General features: G+C 42.1%; 1 protein-coding gene across 13 annotated transcripts in view; it reads right to left on the reverse strand.

Annotated features, from left to right (window-relative positions):
- Positions 1–1312: 1312 nt before the first annotated feature.
- LOC125450809 (microtubule-associated serine/threonine-protein kinase 4-like) overlaps positions 1313–20979 on the reverse strand; it is a 457413-nt gene continuing 437746 nt past the window's right edge. For all 13 annotated transcript variants that reach the window (XM_059644830.1, XM_048527021.2, XM_059644829.1 and 10 more), the window contains 5 exons: positions 17447–17673; positions 17231–17353; positions 9211–9347; positions 6057–6235; positions 1313–4721 (listed from right to left, as the gene is read on the reverse strand). In XM_059644830.1, the coding sequence (XP_059500813.1) occupies positions 2671–4721; positions 6057–6235; positions 9211–9347; positions 17231–17353; positions 17447–17673 (2717 nt within the window). In that variant the 3' untranslated portion in view covers positions 1313–2670. The remainder of the gene's footprint in view (positions 4722–6056; positions 6236–9210; positions 9348–17230; positions 17354–17446; positions 17674–20979) is intronic.

Genomic DNA, 20979 nt, shown 5'->3' on the forward strand with positions numbered 1-20979 from the left:
GCACAATGAATTTTTAAGCACGGATGGGGTGGGGAGAGGAAGGACACTGCCCATAGGTTTCGCAATGTTTGCCATCCCTCCCCCATTTGGACCAGGTTTGTAAAATGACCACCCAGTATCACAAAGATACTTATCGATGAGGTTTTTATAATCCGAGCATCACTTCTCCTTAATTCAGTTTTGGAGTGGGGTTGACAATAAAATTAAAGAGAGTTGCAGCTGCTGCCCAAACATGACAGAAATAGGCCATTTGGCAAGGCTGGCCATTGTCAGTGCTGTGGGTCCACTTGTGCATTCTCCAGAAACAATCCAGAAAACCCTTGGATTCTACTCAATCATCAGAAAATAAAATGCCGATAGGGAGTGGCTTGTAAAATATGATTTCCCATTATTCAAAGTTAAGAAAAGTTCTGTTGAAAACTCTCTTGAAATTTATTGCATGCCATTAAGAAACTGCACCTCTCAAAATGGAAATTTCTACTGAGGAAATATATGGTTTTTGCTGCTGGCCACCTTCATTTTGTAAATTTGCAAGGTTTAATAACCATTGGAACCAGAAGCAGGTTGAGGAACACCAGGGGATTTTTGTTTATTTGACTGAAATGCTCTGCTCAAATGGAAGCATATTATACAGTAACTGTTCAAAGGGACATAGACAAGGACTTAAACGGCAGAATAGACATAATAGCTTCTATGTATGTTGTAAGATCCTATGATTAAATCAAGCCTTCCTTTGCAGATATTACCTTGAATGGAGTTGAATGACACTGGTCTAATAACTCAGGCAATATTCTGGGACGTTGGTTCAGATCTCACCAAGGCAATTTGTAGAACTTAAATCAATTAATACATCTGGAATACAAAACTTGTCTCTGTACTAGTGGCTATGACAACTGTTGTTGTAAAATCCTCTTTCATTTCCTAATGTCCTTTAAAGTAGGAACCCTTGCCTGGGTTGGCCTATATGTCACTGAAGATCAACAACAATGTAATTAACTTTAACTACATTCTAAAATGGCCCAGCAAGTTATTCAGTCCAAGAGCAATTGGGGAATGGTAACAAATGGTGGTCTTGCCATTGGCACATACATCCTATAAGAGCGTTAATATAAAAACATTGAGACATATTTTTCCAATATGTCACATACATTAAAGGATCAACTTTGAATAGCCGGGACCACTGATGTTGAGTTGTCAAATTTATTTTCTTAAGTTGTTTATCGTAAGCACCCTAAGATTTTCAACTGCTGCAATGAACAGACATCTTTTCATGCTGAAAAACATTTATTTTTTGAGATATGCGAATGCATAGGTATAAATATTTCTTTTTTCATTACAATACAACAGTTAGAACATTCACAAAGCTCTGTGGTGGAAAAACAGAACACAGAAGCTGCAAACAACTTTTTTTTATTGCACATCAGACAGCATATTTCAAACCATTGCTTTAAGCATCAGTCCAACTACAGTGAGTACTCCAAGCCAACAGATACAGCACACACCTGACTTCACCTGCGCCACAACAGAACAAAGAAAACAGATTCCACACAACCCAACATTCTTCACGTGTTCAACACTTGGTTGGTACATTATTACCAAAACATAAATTGGTACATATACAAACAAAATACTTGTGAGGTTTCCAAAATGCCACACATATATTTGGCAAACATAACATTGCCATATAGTTATTTACACCTCTGATACATTTGTAAACAAGTGTTTAATATGCTTCATAACTAGCAAAGAGCACAGACAGACTTTGTTTGAAGGCTGCAGAATAGGAGATGACATCTTCATTGGGATTTTTCTCAACCAAATAATACATGCCCAAGTCCTCTTGACATTGTGATGTGATCTTGCCTGTGCATTCCTGTTTATTTCAAACAAAAACAAACACCAAACCTGGTTTTTGCTTTGCACAGAATCAGATAAATAAAAGGGTTAGCAAAATTTATTTTAAAATAATTTCATTCTACACTGTCACCAATGGATCCCATTCCTTTTAGAACAAAAACAAAACCCTTTCTGTAATTTGCAGTTTCTCCTCATGAATGAAATGGAGTTATTTGAAATGTACAGAGCTACTCAATGCATTCAAACGGAATGTAAAATTTAGCCTTACCTGCTAAAAACAGCAAGCTTTTCCATAGCGACACTAATGTTCCATTTATACAGCAACTTTTATTAAATGTCACTAAGGGAGCATTGATGTGAAAAATTGTTACAGTTGAAATAACATCACCACCTTTTAACCACACAATGAACATTCATTCCTGTTACCACAGAGGGCAAGGAGTGTGTTAGATATCTCGTTGGTTAAATTACGCCTGCAAATGCTTTTCCCCAAAACTGTGTGAGCCATTTATTACATTATATTTACACAGAAGACTTTCTACACACAATATTTCAGACATTCAAGAGATCCTGTATAAATACCCAGAACACTTCTATTGATCATTATAAACAAAGCAGTTGGAGAGGTGGGGGGGGGGGGGGGGGGGGTGAAACAAAACAAAACCCAAACTTTTGTGAAGGTAGCAACCCAAAGACTTTAATAATTGAGAACAGGATACTGCCATGCTTATGGATGAGGGAAACCATAGTGTACTTACAGCTTTTGCTATTTTGCCCTCATTTTCACTGCACTAAAACATTCCATTTGACCAGCTATGAATTCAGAGGTTGCCTGTCCTGCAAAGCTTCCTTTGGACATTGTTTCTGTTTGCTTATCTCTACTTCCAGATGGGTACCACCAGGAGAATGATGTTGCACGGAGGACAACTTTAATGGGGCATCTTTCCAAGCGTTCCCTTTCTTTGCAGAATAGGATTTTGAATGACTAACTTGCTTATTTCCTTTGAAGTCCGTGATGTCATTTCTCTCTGTCGATACATGCATTTCTGTGTTTGCACTTTGTGGTGTAGACCCAGGGCTACACTTAGTCTCACAGGTCCTCTCCATTATTGAGCAGGGCAAATTGCTTTCCTTTGATACAGGTTTTTCACCAGCTGGCATGGCCTCCACAGGCAGACAATTAAGTGGCAAGCTTTGAGAAACATTGCTTGTTTCATCTGTCTTGCAACAGTCAGCAGCAGTCGTGTTTTCTGAAAGAGGTGGTTGTGCATTGTTATTGGGGTTGGGCTTCTGGCATAACATGCTCTTTGCCGATGAGATCTGCTGGTCAGATTTTGCAGACAAACGTTTTTCTGCCTTTGATGCACTCGGACCTGACAAGAAGGCAATATCAAGGGTACCTTCCAGTGGCTTTAGGCTTAAAATAGATCTACTATCCATCTTACATTCAGTCATTTGCCTGGTAACACTTTCAGTCATTAAACCTAACTGTGGTTTGTCCAAAGCAACTTGAGCCATTCCAGTTACTGACTTGGAGCAGTCGGTTGGGGTTGACCTTAAATGACTGTGAGCAATGCATGTAGTACTTGCTGACGTATTGTTTTTCTTCACAACTGGGGATTCCCCTTTAATCGAAGATGTTAGTGCCTTTGGCTGAGTATTGTGAACAGGTGAGCTCATTTCTTTCTTGAACAGATCTGATGAAACCTTACTATTATTAGTTTCTTTGTCACATATCTTGTTTCCTAAAACTTCGACGTTTGAAGTCTTGCTTTCCAATCTTTCACAAACAGTCGGCTCTTTATTAGTGTGTTTTTGAGTCCACTCTACATCACCTTCCTTACCAGAGAATATCTCCAACTCTAGCAAAGGGGTTGATGATTGTGCAATTTTCTTAGTATTGAGTACACTAGGAATTGATACACAACTTCCAACTTCTGAACCAGAGTTAGCAGTTGGCAACACTGATGGGACGTCATTGCGATTAGAGCTCATATCTAGTGTTTGACAGGAAGAAACCAGTGGGCCATTTGCAGAAACGCACTGTTCATCTGAACTTTGCATTTTAATTTCATTATACTTAGAATCTTCAGCAATGTTCAAAGTTAACTCAGTTACATCTCCAGATGCTTGAGCTACATTGTCATGTCCAAAGTTTGGTTCTTGTACAGCATTTTGTTTTTGAAGAGATTCTCGTCTTACATTCCAATTTTTCTTCCTTACAACTAATGACTTCAGTTTCTCTTTTTCGATTTCATCAAGTGACTCCTGTCTTCCGACTTTTCTTGCTACAGGGCGTTTGAGACATCCCTGCTCCACAGGTCTAACCTTAGTGATGGATGACATTTCAAATGCATTCTCTTCTAAACTATGTAGACACAAATCTCTCTGTAAAGCTTCTTTCCTTCCTTCTGCTTGTGATGTTTCGAGGCTATGTTTACGAGCACACAATTGTTTCTTGTCAGAGGTATAAGAAGGAGACAGTTTCTCAGCAGACTGCACTCTCTTTAATAATGGCGATCTTGGAGGTTCTGCACTTTTAGGCCGAACCATGTGCCTTAAAATAGTTGGTGGTGAGTGCATCTTAGCAGGAAATGTCTGGGCCATTTTGGAACTGCCCACTGAGTGACCAAGCAAAGGTGACGGTGATCTCTGGGGTGAAGTTGGTTGGGGTGTAGGAGAAGGTGTTCTTGCCAGGGGCGACAATGGGATGCTACCAGCTGATTTACGTCTGCCCGATCTATACTTTGGTCCACCTAGCTTTGAACCCAAACCATGAAGCGTACTTGGTCTAACATGACCAGAGCCAGCAGGAGAATTTGGAGCACTTGAACTAGGCGAGCTGCTTTGTGAAGAATTTGTACCTATTAAAACACAACATTTTTCTTTGGTTAGTTTATCAATTGTTTGCCCAAAACTTCAACTTGAGTTTGCACATTTTACTTTCCATTGCAAAAAGCAATTTGCTACCTTATTAAGCGAGCCTCTATACTCGTAGCTGGTGAGATTTAAATGTTGTAACAAAATATTCTGACAATGACAAGACTTTTCAGTAGCTTATTATGATAAATCAAATGGTAAATTGCTGAAGTCTCAGTTATTAGAATCGGATAACAACTCCTGAGTAAGATTGAAAGCATTAACACAACAGGTTCATTTCAAAGGTCTACATAGATTCAATAATGTGGTATATAAACAAGAGATTATTGGGTCGTCAGAACATTAACATTTATCATACGGTCAACAGGTGTAGTACTGTAATTTGCCTCAAAATCACTGGGTCACTTAACAAATGACGTTTACTGAAAAGTGCAGAGTTAGGATTGCGGTGAAGCTGAAATATATATACAGACACTGTAGACACCTCAGGAACTTTACCTCAGCGTGAGTCAGCTTTCAGAGGAAGAAGGGAAAAGAAAATTGGGAGAATCATTCGACTGGGTTCCTCCCTGAATCTATTCCATATTTTCTGAACACCAGGATGGCACGGTGGCTCAGTGGTTAGCACTGCTGCCTCACAGCGCCAGGGACCCAGGTTTGATCCCAGCCTTGGGCGACTGTCTGGATGGAGTTTGCACATTCTCTCCATGTCTGCGTGGGTTGCCTCCAGCTGCTGCAGTTTCCTCCGACAGTCCAAAGATGAGCGGATTACGTGGATTGGCGATGGGAATTACCAGGTTACAGGGATATGGTGGGTGGCTGGGTCTAGGTGGGATACTCTTTGGAGGATTGGTGCAGGACTCATTGGGCTGAACGGCCTCTTTCCACACTGAAGGGATTCTACGAAACATATTTGCAGTCAAATGTAAGCTGGCAGGACTGGCATCAAGGTCAGGATGAAGATTTAATGTTATGTGGCCATCACTCAACAATAGCTGTCATTTTCATTTATCATAACAGATAGAAGTTTTATGCTTAGGGGAAGTATTAGTGAAATGATAGCAATGCGATTAACAGTAATACTCACCATGGAATAAACCTGTCTTGAATTGCCAGTGTGTATTCCTTCAGCACTACAGCAGGGCATCAGCTTAGGCTTTTGTGCTCAAGTCTCTGGATTGTGACCAGCCACAACCTTTTGACACTGCGCAATGTTCCATCAACTGAGCCATGGCTGACCCACAACACAATCAGGCTAACACGGTCTGGCAGAGGTTAGAATTACCCGACAATTCAGACAGAGGTGGCTGAAAACCTACCTGATTGAAAATCAGGGGCTGAGCGGAAGTTTTGTGTTGGAGACCTGGGAGATAAACTGTGTGTTGGCGACCCAGGCATGCTGTCACTAGACGAGAGCGAACGATTCAGTGAGGAGAAACTCCGGCTGGTGTGAAGTATAACGGGCTGCTTCGCAAATTTTTTAAAGAGCGACCGCCTTCTGTGAAGGAAACAAGAGATGGGATTTTACTTGTCAAACTGCGCACGTCTTCTTTTTTTTCTCCTAGATGAGAGCCTTTTAGTTTTAAGAGCGTAACAAATTGACTGCAGAAGACAACAGCTTACTGAAGACGTGCCAAAACTGGAAGAAGTCAATTACATCTGAGAAATAGGAGGAGTAGGCCGCTCTGCCCCTCGAGTCTGATCTGCTATTCAATAAGTTTCTGGCCTCCACATGCCCCAGTCAGGAACCTGCCAGATCACCCTTGGTTACATCTAATGATATGGCCTCTATATCTCCGTGGAAGAGGGTTCCAAAGCCCAATGATCCTGAGATCGAAACTCCTCCTCACCTCAGTCTTCAATGACAGCTGCCCTCCTTTATAAATTGTGCCCTCACCCACCCCCACCCACCTCCCCAGTTCTAGGTTCCAACATGAGGGGACTGCCAATGAATACAGGCACAACTTATTAAACCTTTCCTTATACAACTCGTTTGTCCCAGGAATCAGTCCAGTGAACTTTCTCTGAAATGTTTCCTGTGCAAGAATATCGAGTATGTCCGTTGCAATGGGAACCAATGAGCTGCATTTAATGCTATTGTTAGGATCTACCATGCAAAATCATGGAAGAAACTGTGCATCAGTCTCCTGGTGATGGCACAAATTCTCCTTTGGTGAGAGGATACAGCAGCTGATAGGGAATAATTCCCAGCTACTGGTGGCAGGACATCAGTTAGAGTCATAAACGATCCAAGTGACACCTGCAGTATCCTTGAACAAACTGCAATTCAGGGATGGCTCGGGGATTAATACACACTTGGGTGGCCAGCCAGCAAATACTGTCAGGTTTACCAGAATCCTTCAAGAATGGAGGCTTACCTCATGGTCAGATACTCTCTGCCTGACGGAGGGACCTTGGTTAGGAAGTTGGGATGGGGTAGGGGTTGCAGAAAATCATCCCCTTTCTCCAAAAATCTGCATGTTCCACCCCCAACCTATCACTCACATTTTGTTTGGGCTCCCAGGGGAGGCAGAGGGAACCTGGGATGGCAGGAACAGCGAGAGAGAGCGCGAGAGAGCGAGCGAGAGAGCGAGCGAAGAGAGAGCGCGAAGAGAGAGCGCGAAGAGACAGCGAGAAGAGACAGCGAGAAGAGACAGCGAGAAGAGACAGCGAGAAGAGACAGCGAGAAGAGACAGCGAGAAGAGACAGCGAGAAGAGACAGCGAGAAGAGACAGCGAGAAGAGACAGCGCGAGAAGAGAGAGCGCGAGAAGAGAGAGCGCGAGAAGAGAGAGCGAGAAGAGAGAGCGAGAAGAGAGAGCGAGAAGAGAGAGCGAGAAGAGAGAGCGAGAAGAGAGAGCGAGAAGAGAGAGCGAGAAGAGAGAGCGAGAAGAGAGAGCGCGAGAAGAGAGCGCGAGGGAGGGAGGGAACCTGTGATTACAGTAACTGTAGGATGCAGAAAGAGAGCGGAATCCAGAAATGAGCACAACATGTTGAGCAAGGCAGGAAGTGATGCTCACTCTAGCTTCATAAGTCAAGGTTTGTGGCCGGGACACAACTCCAGGACTCATGAACATTCCCCGGTAAAAGACTGCCTTAGGTGGAGAAAGTCAGAGCTGGGTTAAAGTGAAACTGGAGAGTGCAGCCTATTCCACTCCAAGCCAAGGCACAGGATTCAATCTGGAGCTGAACTGCTATGACAAGTTCACTGCACAAATAGTCACCAAACCAGAGGGTCCTGCCCTCCATTACCAGACAAATGGACAGATACACAATCTCTGGGATGAGGCTGATCAATGGATTTTGTTTCAAAGAACACTCACTGCTTTCTGATGGGCAGGCTTACAATGAAGGGTAGATGATTTGTCATATTTATGGAACGTGTTAGACCCTGTGCAGGTAAATGGATGAGAAACGACTTTTAATGAGTTCTATCTTGCTGTTAGGTGAAAAAAAAATGTATCTTGAAGATGCTGATGGTTGCTCAAACTTTTGAGCTGCGTGCACCTTTCCTGTTTCTGTTGCAACTCAACAACTCTCCTGAAAGCAAGAGCTAATAATGGTGGGGAGTTGACATGGTACAGATGTGAGGAGGAATAGAATTGGAATGTATGAGGAGATGGTGATTGCAAAAGTTGAGTGGAGAATCAATGGGTCACATGAAAAGAGAGGTCGAATGGGCTGTGAGGGGGCAGGCAGAATGAAAGCGTGGGAGGAAAGGCTCAATAAGGGCATGAAGACACTAGGACAGCAACAACAGTCCCACAGCAATTAGTGATGAGCCGCACATCGACATAAAGAAGCCCCTTACAACAGTGACAAAGTTGAATGGCTTATAAAACATTAGTTGCTCAGGTGTAAAAATCAAACAGAATGCTCCCAGGAGTTTCTAGCCAGCTCAGTACAAAGAAGATTTAGAAGCATTCACTGTCAGAGATCTTGATAGCTCAGGTGAATTTTTTGTTTATTTATTCATTCACCCTGGGATGAGGGTGTCACTGGCTAGGACAGCATTTATTGCCCATCCCTAATTGCTGAAAGGGCAGTTAAGAGTCAACCCCATTGCTGTGTGTCACGTGTAGGACAAGGTAAGGATGGCAAGTTTCCGTCCCTAAAGGACATGAGTGAACCAGTTGGGTTTTTCTGACAATCAACAATGGTTTCCTGGTCATCATTAGAGCCTTAATTCCAAATTTGTATTGAATTCAAATTCCACCATCTGCCATGGTGGGATTTGAACCCAGGTCCGCAGAACATTACCTGGGTCTCTGGATTAACAATATACCACGTAATTATAATACCATTAGACCACTGCATGCCCTATTGGCTTCCACCTCTCAGGTTAATAGAATGGTTAAACACAATCTGTGATAAAGTAATAATTCTTGGGTTTGGGAAGGAACACGCTCAATTGGCTGATAATTGTTGCTTCAAGCTTCATGATCAGTTTTAAAAGGTTAGAACATTCCAGGTACCTTTCTTGGCCTTCCTTCTTTTTTGTTTTTTTACTTCGCCTCATCATTCTGCTTCTGTAGCTGGGTCTCCTTGCTGGACCAGTTCTTATAGATGTGTTCTCAAAAGGTGTGGTTGTGATAGCAACCTTGTTTCCACTCTAGTCACAACACATAAGAACATGGTTACTCATGGAAGAATCGGCATTTATGAAAATATTTCACAGCTAATTCCTCTACAAAATACAGATAAAATTATTGTCAGCTGCAATTCAACACTAGAACTAAAACCAATATTAATGTTCCAAATATGAATGGCTCCTAAAATATAGGTAGAGTGTTAAAATAACCAGTGTTTTTAACCAAACAAGTAGAAACAGAGCAAGTCAATTTGCTGGAAGCAAATCATCCAAGTATGAATGTATTAAAACAACAAACTAATTGGGAGGCTTGGACATGAATGCTAACATTCAATTTCTGGCATCCTCAATATTTAGCATGATCCTGTGCAAATTCCATCTTCTTCTTCCTGTGTTCCTGTATTTATTCTGCCACTCTTTGGGACAGAGAGCAACAGTGATAATGTCATGGAATATTAGAGTTTTACAGCAGGGAAAAAGGCCCTTTAGACCATTGTGTCCACGCCAGTATCAAGCAGCCATCTACTCTAGTCCTATTTTCCAGTCCTTGGACCATAGCATTGTAGGTAATGGCATTTCAACTGATCATCTAAATACTTCTTAGGTGTTAGTTGGTTCCGGCCTTTACCATCTTTTCTGTCAGTGAGTTCCACCCTCTGCGTGGAAATAGTTCTTCCTTAACTTCCCTCTAAATGTTAACCTTTGCTCAAAACGATGGCCCATGGTTATTGAGTCCTCTACCAAGGGAAAAATGTTTATCCCTATCTAGCTACTGAATTTTTTGCACCTTAATCAGTGCCACAAGAAAAACACCTATCCAGTCTGTCTTCATAGCTGAATCACTCCAGTTCAGGCAACATCTTGAAGAATCTCCTCTACACCATCTCGAGTGCAGTCACATCCTTCCTATAGTGTGGTGACCAGGACTGCATACAGTACTGCAGCTGTGACCTAGCTAACATCATGTATGGCTCCATCATCACCTCCTTGCTATGCAATGCCTTGACTAATAAAGGAAACTATCCCATCCATGTTCTTAACCACTTTATTCATTTGTCCTGTTGCCATCAACATCTGTGGACATGCTCACCAAGGTTCCGCTGATCCTCTATAATTCCTATGGCCTTACCATTAATTGTGTAGTTCTTTGCCTTGTTGGTCCTCCCAAAATGCCTCACCTAATTTTTCAGGGTGAAATTCCATTTGCCATTGTTCAGCCCATCTGACCAACCATTATATTATTCTGTGGTCTAGGTTTCCCTCTTCACTATTTACCAAACTACCGATCTGCAAGTTTAAAGATAAAATCTCCTACATACGTGTCTTGATCAACAATGTTTAAGTAATAAGAGGCCCAGCATTGCTTGCCAGTCACAAAAACACCCTTCAACCATCATACTCTACCTTCTGACACTAAGCCAGTTTTGGGTCCAATTTTAAAAACTGCCCTGGATTTCACAGGCACTTACCTCCTTGACCAGTCTCCTATGCTAGACCTTGTCAAAAGCCTTACCATTGTCTACGTAGATCACATTCACTGCATCACCCTGTTTACGCAACTAGTCCAACACCTCGAAAAACTCAGTCAAACCTCTCAGACGTGATCTCCCCCAACAAGGCTGTGTTGATTATCTTGGAGTAATTTTATATTGGAGCTGCCAGTCTCTTCTTCATATCTCTGTGATATCAATGCGGTCATATCCTCATTTGTTAAACAGCACCCTCAACTCATCTGCCTCATTCACAAGACTCCTTGCTTTAATGTCATCTAACCTTACTGAGCTTTGTTGTGTTTTAACTTGACAAGATATGAACTGCCTGTCCAACTGTTTTGGCTTTCAGATATAGTTGTCTGCATTCACTCAGTATCCCATTCCCCTGCGTTCGTTTAACACCCTACCAACATTACTTGCAAACCCACACCTCCCCCCCACCCCCCACTATTGCTGTCACTCGTACTCTAGATGCCTAGACAAATGCCCCATGGTTTTGATACCATCACAGCAACTGTTGATTGCTACATAGCCTCATCTAATTCAATAATGCCCTTGTAGGGGAGGAAATCCTTTCCCAGACTGGCCTGGATAGGACTCTTAATGCCTTCTACAACGTCACTCAGTTTTATCAAACTGCCACAGGAAAATCAAAAAGTGGGCAAAAGTAGGCATTGATTTCACCTTCTGATTGCCACTTACCACCCCAGTTGATGAATAGTACTTCATATAGAGCTACACTCAAATGGTGTTCAGAGACCAAGGAACAAGATGCATTGCGGATGAGGGACCTCAAAGGCCATCATCAAAAACCATTCAGTGGCATCACATTACTAAGGAGGATGAAGCTTGAAGGAAATACTCACTAAACAGAGAAATGTGGTGTGTTGTGAGGGACCCAATAAGAATTAAAACTCTCTTGACCTCGTCCTCATCAACCTCCTGGTCACAGATGCAGTGTCCATATCTGTATGGGTAGGAGTAACCCTTGCGTGGAAATGATCTATCGTCAAACTTAGAATATCTTACATCATGCTGTGTGGCAGCAGGTAAATGAGCCAAATTCAGAACAGATCTAGCAGCTCAAAATGAGACACTGTGGACCATCAGCAGCAGCAAAAATACATCGGTCCGGCTTATTTTTCACTCTTATTATTGTCTTTAAGCCGGGAATCAACCTCAGCAGGAAGCTGTCAGAAGCAGCACCAGCTATACCTAAAAGTGAAGTGACAATCCAGTGAAGCTACAACACAAAACTTGCTGTATGCCATACAGTACTAGCAACCAACAGGTCAGATCCAAGCTTTGCAGTTCTGCCAGAGTACTGAATGGAGGTGGATGATTAAACAATCAAGTTTGGAGAAGGAAGGTTGGAGTGAGGGATGCAGGGATCTGATGAGGGACTGGTTCTGACAGAGGGGGAGTCAGGTGCAGAACAGAGGAGTAGTTGAAGGAGATGGTGTGGCAGTGCAGGTGAGCATAGGGTCAGTTTATTAGGAGTTAAACAATGTAGTCACTGTCTAACTTTGGCCAAATAACTAATTTAATTAATTTAAGCAAAATCCATCGAATTCTCCAATTTAAATGGAGACTTTAGAGGGTTCCAAATGTGAGGTAAATTGTCTAAAGGAAAATTCAATTTCTTGGGTGATTCCTTTGGAATGTGCTATGATGGGAATTCTGCATGTGTAACTCCCAACTACGACAAAATAACAACCGGTCATTGTAAAACGTGGGCCATGAAAATCCCCAAGTAATCTTGACAGGCTAGACGTGGAGAATGTGTTTCTTCAAAGTCATCGTTTAATAATAAGGGGTCACCCATTAAAAACAAGTCAGGTTTCTCACAGGAGGTTACGAGCCTGTGGAAGTCTCTTCAAGAAGAGGTATTAGAGTAGAGAGTTCGAAAATTTTGAAAGCAGAAGTGGACTGAATCTTGTTAAGGAAAGGGGTAAAAGGTTATTGGGGATTGATGAGAACGTGAATTTGAAGTTCTAATCAGATCAGCCATGACGCTACTGAATGGCGGAACAGGCTTGATGGCTGCATGGTCTATTTGTGTTCCTAATTCATATTCATATCTCAATTGCTGAATCTCCTACAATCAACACTCTGGGGGTTACCACTGACTGGGAACTGGACTGCACTAACCATATACACACCGTATTTACAGAAGTAGATCAGAGGTTGGGAATTCTGAGGCGAGTGTTCTCCATGTTTCTGGGTAAGTGCAACTTTAACAATCTTCAAGAAGCTTGAAGCCATCAGGAGAAAGTGATCTTCCTGATCAGCACCACATTCACCAAATTAAAAACATTCATTCAGCGTTGTGTATTATCTACAAGATGCGTTACAGCAACTAACCAGGGCTCCTTCAACAGCACTTTCCAAACCCTCAACCTCTACCACTTAGAGGGACAAAGACAGCAGATGCACGGTAACACCACCAACTGGAAGCTCCTCTCTAAGCCAATTACCATCCTGATTTGTAACTTAATCGCCATTCCTTCGTGGGCTGGGTCAAAATCCTGGAACTGTTTCCCTAAAAGCATTGCAGGTTATCTGTCCCATATGGATTTCAGTGCTTCAGGAAGATAGCTCACCACCACCTTAACAGTGACGAGGGTTGGGCAATAAATACCGGATATTCGCTGATAGCTGTGCCCATCGAAAAATTTTTACAAATTCACTGGCAAAAAGGAAATCTAACAGGTGTTTCACAGCAGCGCTCCTTCCCCAGCAGGTAAAGGATGGGATGGATTTTTTTTTCAATCAATCAGATTTTCCACAAATGAGGCATATATGTAACTGTCTCTGGTTGCTCTATGGTACAGAAGCAGCAGAAGTAACTTCTCCAAAAGGAAACTTTACTTAAGCAATATGCAGCTAATGTACAGCAAACGTCTCCAATATTTAATATCTAGAGCTGATATGTCAGGACTTCATTCTCAAAGGCAGTGATGATCAGCAATAAATACTGGCCTTGCCAGTATTTCTCACATTCCCCAAATAAATCAAATTTAAACAGCAAAGAAATTTGAAAATTGATGTTTTACACTTAGTGATAACAGATAATGTTCAATTGTTCAATGCAATTTAGGAATATATATTTCCTACTACTCTTTCAGCAAACTGTATCTTATTTCTGTGATGTTCTGTTTAATTAATGCAAGAAAATTCCAAATTAGTTTAATGCAAAACTCCCTATATTCTCCAGCATTGGCAGTTCCTACTATCTCTGTTCTGAGGAAAGGTCACCAGACCCGAAACGTTAACTCTCTTTTCTCCTCCACAGATGCAGCCAGACCTGCTGAGCTTTTCCAGCAACTTTGTTTTTGTTCCTACTATCTCTGAATCAATTTTAGCCTCACTGTGAAGCCAGGAAGAAGGGTCCAGACCTGAAATGTTAGCTTTCCTGCTCCTCTGGTGCTGCTTGGCCTGTTGTGCTCATTCAGCTCTACACCTTGTTACCTCCCCATCTGTAGTTTCTTTCACAGATTTTTTGTCTGTTTTAACTAGCAATTACAATAACATCTAGAGCCAAAACATAGCTGGATAACTTCAGAGACACCCTGAAATGTACTCTTCCAGTGAAGATGAACATGAAAAGAGTTCATGCTAGAAAACGGGAAAAAAAGTACAGGAAATGTTCTGATGGGACAGTCAAATTGCTAACTTGCACACAAAGCTGCATCTTGACACACTGCAGTTACAAAGCACTGCAGGAGTACTTTGACAATGTGTACGGCATCTGGGTTAGCAATATAAGTGGAATGTTGCTTGTCTGTCGATTGTGGGAAGTGTTTAGACTATAGAGTACTGACAGACAACATTAAGAAAATGCCTGGTATTAAATTAAATCTGGATCTCCCTTAGACAGACTTATATTGCAAAACAACACCCCCAGCTCACTGAGGAGAGAGCCGAAAGAGAGCTTATGGCTGTACATGGATGTTGCCAGGATTGAAGGGTTTGAGCTACAGAGTGAGGCTGAATTGCTTGGAGCTGTTTTCCCTGGAGGGGTTTATGAAATCATGAGGGGCATGGATGGGTAAATAGTCGAGGTCTCTTTCCCAGGGTAGGGGAAATCTAAAACTAGAGGACATAGGTTTAAGGTGAGAGGGGAAAGATTTAAAAGGGACGTAAGGGGTAACTTTTTCACACAGAGGCTGGTGCATGTACGGAATGAACTGTCAGAGGAAATGGTGGAGGCCGGTACAATTACAACATTTAGAAGGCATCTGGATGAGAACATGAATGGGAAGAGTTGACAGAGACGTGGGACAATTGTCAACAAATGGGACTAGATTAATGTAGAATATCTGGTCAGCATGGACGAGTTGGACCATAGAAATGTACAGCACCGAGACAGACCCTATGTCTCTATAGCTTAATGTTATGAGCATAGATGAACAGATTGATTCTTCAGAATGGGAAACGAATAGAAAATGATGCGTAAAACAATGGTGCATATGGTGCTTGAAAAGATGATGTACAATTTTGCAACACAGGTAAAATATTTCTGAAGATTAGATGTATCCTGTGTAATTAGCTATGCAAATGTACCTAATTAGGGAAAAGGAAGCAAAGGTAAAACAATGCCCTGGATAGACAGGAAATGGCTTTCACAGAGTAAACAATATGTGGTTTCTAATGGCAAAAGGACTGTCCTCCAGAGAACATGTATTTTGATAAACTGGCAAAAGGGGCTGAGGTAACATGAGGACATGGTGGAATCAGATTTAACAGAAATGCTTGAAAGGGAATCGATGAAATATTTGAAAGTAACAAGTTTACATGGCTATGGGAAAATAGCAGAGCTGCAGCATAATTGGATCATTCTTCCCAAGAGGGCCCAAACACAATGGGCTCAGTGACTCCAGCTGTACTGTATCATTCTGTGGTTCGATGACACAGGATTTTCAAACAATAATTAATGAACATAAATGTGTTCAAAGCTTTACCATATTTGAAGAGCATTCTTTTGAATATATAATCACTGTAATAGTAATACCCCAGGAAAAAAAATTACTATTATACTACAGATATGCTAAATAATATGATACTTTGATTCTGCAGTTTTCCTTTCATTTGTCAGACCATAAGAAATATGAACAGGAGCAGGCCATTCAGCTCCTCAAGTTTGCTCCACCATTCAGTAGCACCATGGCTGATTCGACATTCCTCATTTCCTGCTCTGTCCCAGTAACCCTTTATTTCTCTACTGATCAAGAATCTCTCTATCTCTCAGTCTGAAATATACCCAAGTGCTCGGCTCCCACAGCTTCATGTGCCAAGGAGTTGAAAAGACTAATAACACAAAAGAAATTCCTCCTCACCTCAGTCTTAAATTGGCACCCCTTCATTGAGATTATGCCCTCTGTTCCTAGACTTTCCAAGGAGGGGAAACATCCTCTCAACATCTCCCCTGACTCAGCAAACCCGTTAGGAATCTATATGTTTCAATGAGATCACCTCTCATTCTTCTAAACTCCAGAGGGCACAGTCCCAACAGGTTTAGCCTTTGCTCATAAGGCAATGCCTCCAGAATGGGGATTGCTCTACTGCCAGCAATGAAATGATATCATTTCTTAAATAGGGGGACCAAAAACCGCTGGAAGTACTCCAGATGTGCTCTCAACAGCTCCTTGTACAGTTGCAGTAAGACTTCCTTACTCTTATACTATAACCCTTGAAATAAGGTCCAACATTACACTAGCGTTCCTGATTGCCTGCTGCTTCGATCTCCTCGCTTTCTGTGTTTCCTGTACAACTACCTCCAAGTCACTGTGTGGCAGCTTTCTGTAGTCCATTGCAAGGGAACTCATGTTAATTTGGAAAATCACCATAAATATTAGCATTCAAGGCACTTTTTGCAAGTTTACTATTTTCCCAAGGACAACTTAGTGATCTGGCTTTCAAATTTAACGTAACTACAAAAGTATATTGGGGGCAGCATGGTGGCTCAGCAATTAGCATTTTCAGGTGACTGGCTGCACAGAGTCTGCACATTCTCCCTGTGTCTGCATGATTTCCTCCGGATGCTTCTGTTTCCTCCTGCAATAAACATGTGCAAGTTAGGTGGATTGGCCACGCTATATTTTCCCATGGTATCCAGGGATGTGCAGACTGGGTGGGTTAGCCAAAAAGATATGCAGGGTTACAGAGATGAGGTAGGAGGGTGGATCATGGGCATGATGCTCTTCAGAGGGTTGGCATAGTCCTGTTAGGCCGAACGGCCTGCTCCCACACTATTAGGGAGTCTATGATTCTACATAATTATCCAGTTTTACATACTCTTAATGAAAGAGTGATCCAGTAAGTTTATGAAGGAATTAAAACTACACTTGCACTCCAATACATTGCGTAGGAGGATACTGTTTGTCAGATATAAATGTTTTATAAACGTACCTTGACGAGCAGTTCGACCACTTCTGTGTGAACCAGGCCAAGTACTGGCTCACTATTTACATGTGTTATCAGATCACCAGCCTTTAATCCTGCAGTGTGAGCTGCACTTCCTTCTTCAACATTCTAGTGGCCAAAAATAAAGAGAAACAATGAGTTAATTTTTTGTTAACAATCAAAATGTGAACATATACACTGCATTGTCTCACACACACTTACCCAAACAATGTGATGGAGCGTATAAACATCACTATCCCCCATGTAGACTCTAATGGCTCGGAGTGTGAAGCCATATTTCTTTCCTGAACTGTAGATAATTATAGGAGGCTTCGGACTTCCAGAGCTCGTGGAAGAATCCCGACTCGGTGAGGAATCTCGTGACGAAGGGTCAGAAGAAAGAGAATGTGGGGAGATTGGACTTGCCAATGGAGAAGCACCGAAAACATCTAAAATGAAAGGGCACAGTGAAATGAACCTTTCAGGTCTCTGGTTAGCTGCTGGCTGAATATGTCAGAAAACAAAAGCTATAAGACCTGGAGTATCGATTTTAACGATCGACATTAAACATCAAGAAGGGTATAATGTCAGGGGTCTAATAATCCAGAATACCAGTTCAACAGTCTAGGGTCATGAGGTTGAACCCCTGGTGAAGTCTGAATTCCAAGTGTCATAAAAATACCCTGGTTCACTAAAGTCCTTTAGGAAAGGAAGTCTGGCATCCTTAAGTGGTCTGGTTGTGTCTTCAGACCCACAGCAATGTGGTTGACTCTTAACTGATGAATGAATTAAAAAAAACCTGAACACTCTGAACTAGATTTTAACTGTGCAGTGGGTTTTGGGACATAAAGCTTGCCAAATGCTCGAAATATCAGACGGCTAGCCCAGTACAAGTGTAAGGTAGGTCAGCTGCAGACTAACTAGGGACCATCATCCCCTGTGGGGGTAGGGAAGACAGGTGGTCTGTTCCTGGGCCAGGGTGGGTTGGGGAAGGGGCGTATTATCTGAAAACATGTCCTTGGAAATTATGATTGTAGAGGTTAAAGTTCCTAGCACTGATCTTTAGGATGGCAGTCAGCATAGACCACGTGATGCTCTTCATAAATAGAAAATCAGGTGGAACTTGTTCACCTTCTCACCTCAACTGGAGCAAGAGATTTATTACTTTCAAGAATTTGCACTTAAGCAACTTTAAACTTTAATCACAGGACATTATTTGGTTCTGATTTTGTTCTATTGTGTGTTCCATTAATGAAACGCTTAGTCACTTGATTAAAACATTAATCGAAATGCAATCCTCATGTGTTATCAAAGTAAACTGAATCGCAAGGTCCACTTGAACAGGTCATGTTCAGACTTCTTGCTCTGCATTCTAATTTACCATAGATGTGATAAAATACTTAGTCAGCTTCAGAGTACATTTAACATTCATAGAAACCAGGCAGTACTAGAGGCAAACTGACCAGTTTCTGCGAAGGACCTACAAAACCGATTGATGATGTTCAAGGGGAAGCTACCATTAATCATTCACTCGAACTAAGCTGCCCAGGTAACCATTACTGGACTGACACCCTGTGTAAAAATATCTGCAAAAAGACACAAAGGGCTGAATCGACGATGTGCCTAGGTGATTCTCCCCCTACTCATCTCCCCTCCCTAAAAACAAACACAAAGTCCAATAGGAAATGTAATCTAAATGAATGACGAGCACAGCTATCATTACTTCTTGCTTCTTGTATCACTTCCAAGACAGTAATGAATTTAAACATTTTTGCCCATGCCATCTTCAGTAGCATTGCTTGAGTTATTGTTATTTCAATACACCCAGAAGCGTATTAATTACACATAAAACTTCAGTTGTGCTTATTAGCAACCCTAATCACAGCTTTCTGTAATATGCAAGAAAACACATACATCACCAAATCTTAAATCCTCATTACATGCTTGCCACAGTGACAAATTTTAATTTGGTTCCTAATTAAGCTTTGCTACAGTTTGCAGAGGCACAAAACTTGAAAGAATTACCAATTAAAGCATCTACTTTACAAACATAAAAATGAACTGTGGTGTCTTTTTTCATTAAAAATGCAGAAATACTGTTTCGAACATTGTTGGGCTGCACACTAGCATTGGGTCTTGGTAAATAATATGCTTGATGTAAATGTGTCATTGTCTATAGACAGGCAGACTCATAAAACCGCAGGTTGTTTAGTAAATGAGCTAAAAGGAATGAACTGTCAATATGTCTAACCTGAACAAAAAACCAATGTCCCTCAAAGGTCTGAGAGATGGGTTGAGAACAATCAAGGTCCATGGAGTATATTGAGTCTTTTAAAAGCATGGGACAAAACAAGAGGGGGTTTCGGAACACATGGTAGACAGTGTGGCTCCACGCTCAATATACAAGAGGGATGTTGGGCAGATCTGCTCCTGAATCACTCAGAATTCATCCATTGCGTGTGACCAATCAGACAGAAGTCACCTCCATCAATCTGAAGAATTGATCAGCCTCAGCTGCAACTGGGAGAGAACCAGCCTGTGCTCAGAGTCGGGTGGTGAGTGGTGTAGGAGTCAACAAGTCCGGAGCAAGCAGGGATGGGGACAGGAAATCAGACCACCAAGCAGGTGAGTGAGGTTGCTCAGCAAAGCCTGAGAGATTAGGGCTTGAGGCGAGGAAATAAGACCAAGGGCCTAGGGATGAAATGTGCATGCATAGTATAGAGGACATGCAGAGATAGGGGAGAGGAAGAAACTGAGGTGGAGGGTGAGGCGAGGAAGAAAGGCATAAGAGAATTGCAGTGGGGGAGATGACAGCAGCCATTGGAAGATTAGGACCTGCCAACAGAGAAGAGTTATAGGAGGAGAGGCACTGCGGGGAATGGAGAAGCTGCAGAGTAGGAGACAGGAGTTGCAAATGGTGGAGAGAGAAGAGAAATTGCAAAAGGTGGGGTGGAACAGCTACAACGGGTGTAGGAGCAAGATCTGTAAACAAGGGGAAAGTGAAGAGTGGCTACGAAGAGGGGTGGGACAAAGGGACACAAAGGGTTGAGGAACAAAGGTTGCAACAACAGTGATGGGCTGTGAAAGTTGGACAAGGTCTGAATCGGCAGATAATAACCTTCACACCACACAAATGGCAACCTATAAGCATTTCCAATGAGAAACAATCTAGCCACCACTCCTTGACATTCAGTGGTGTTACCATTACTGAATCTCCTACTATCAACATCCTGAGGGTTACGATTGACCAGAAACTCAACTGAACTCAGCATATAAACACAGTCACTACAACAGCAGGCCAGAAACAAGGAAGACTGCAGCAGGAAGACTCCCCAAAGCCTGTCCATCATCTACAAGGCACAAGTCAGGAGTGTGATGGTATACAGAGAAAAAAGAACAAAGATAAAGAAAATTACAGCACAGGAACAGGCACTTCGGCCCAAGCCTGCGTCAATCCTGTGCAACTGTAACACGACCTGCCAACTCTTGTACTCAATACCCTGTACGATGAATGAAAGCATGCCGTATGCCTTCTTGACCACTCTATCGACCTGCGTTGCCACCTTCAGGGTACAATGGACCCGAACACCCAGATCTCTCTGACCATCAATTTTCCCCAGGGCTTTTCCACTTACCACATCGTTCGCTCTTGAATTGGATCTTCCAAAATGCATCACCTTGCATTTGCCTGGATTGAACTCCATCTGCCATTTCTCCGCCCACCTCTCCAATCTATCTACATTATACTGCATTCT

This window comes from Stegostoma tigrinum, chromosome 3 (genome assembly GCF_030684315.1).
Source record: "Stegostoma tigrinum isolate sSteTig4 chromosome 3, sSteTig4.hap1, whole genome shotgun sequence".
Classification (NCBI taxonomy): Eukaryota; Metazoa; Chordata; class Chondrichthyes; order Orectolobiformes; family Stegostomatidae; genus Stegostoma; species Stegostoma tigrinum.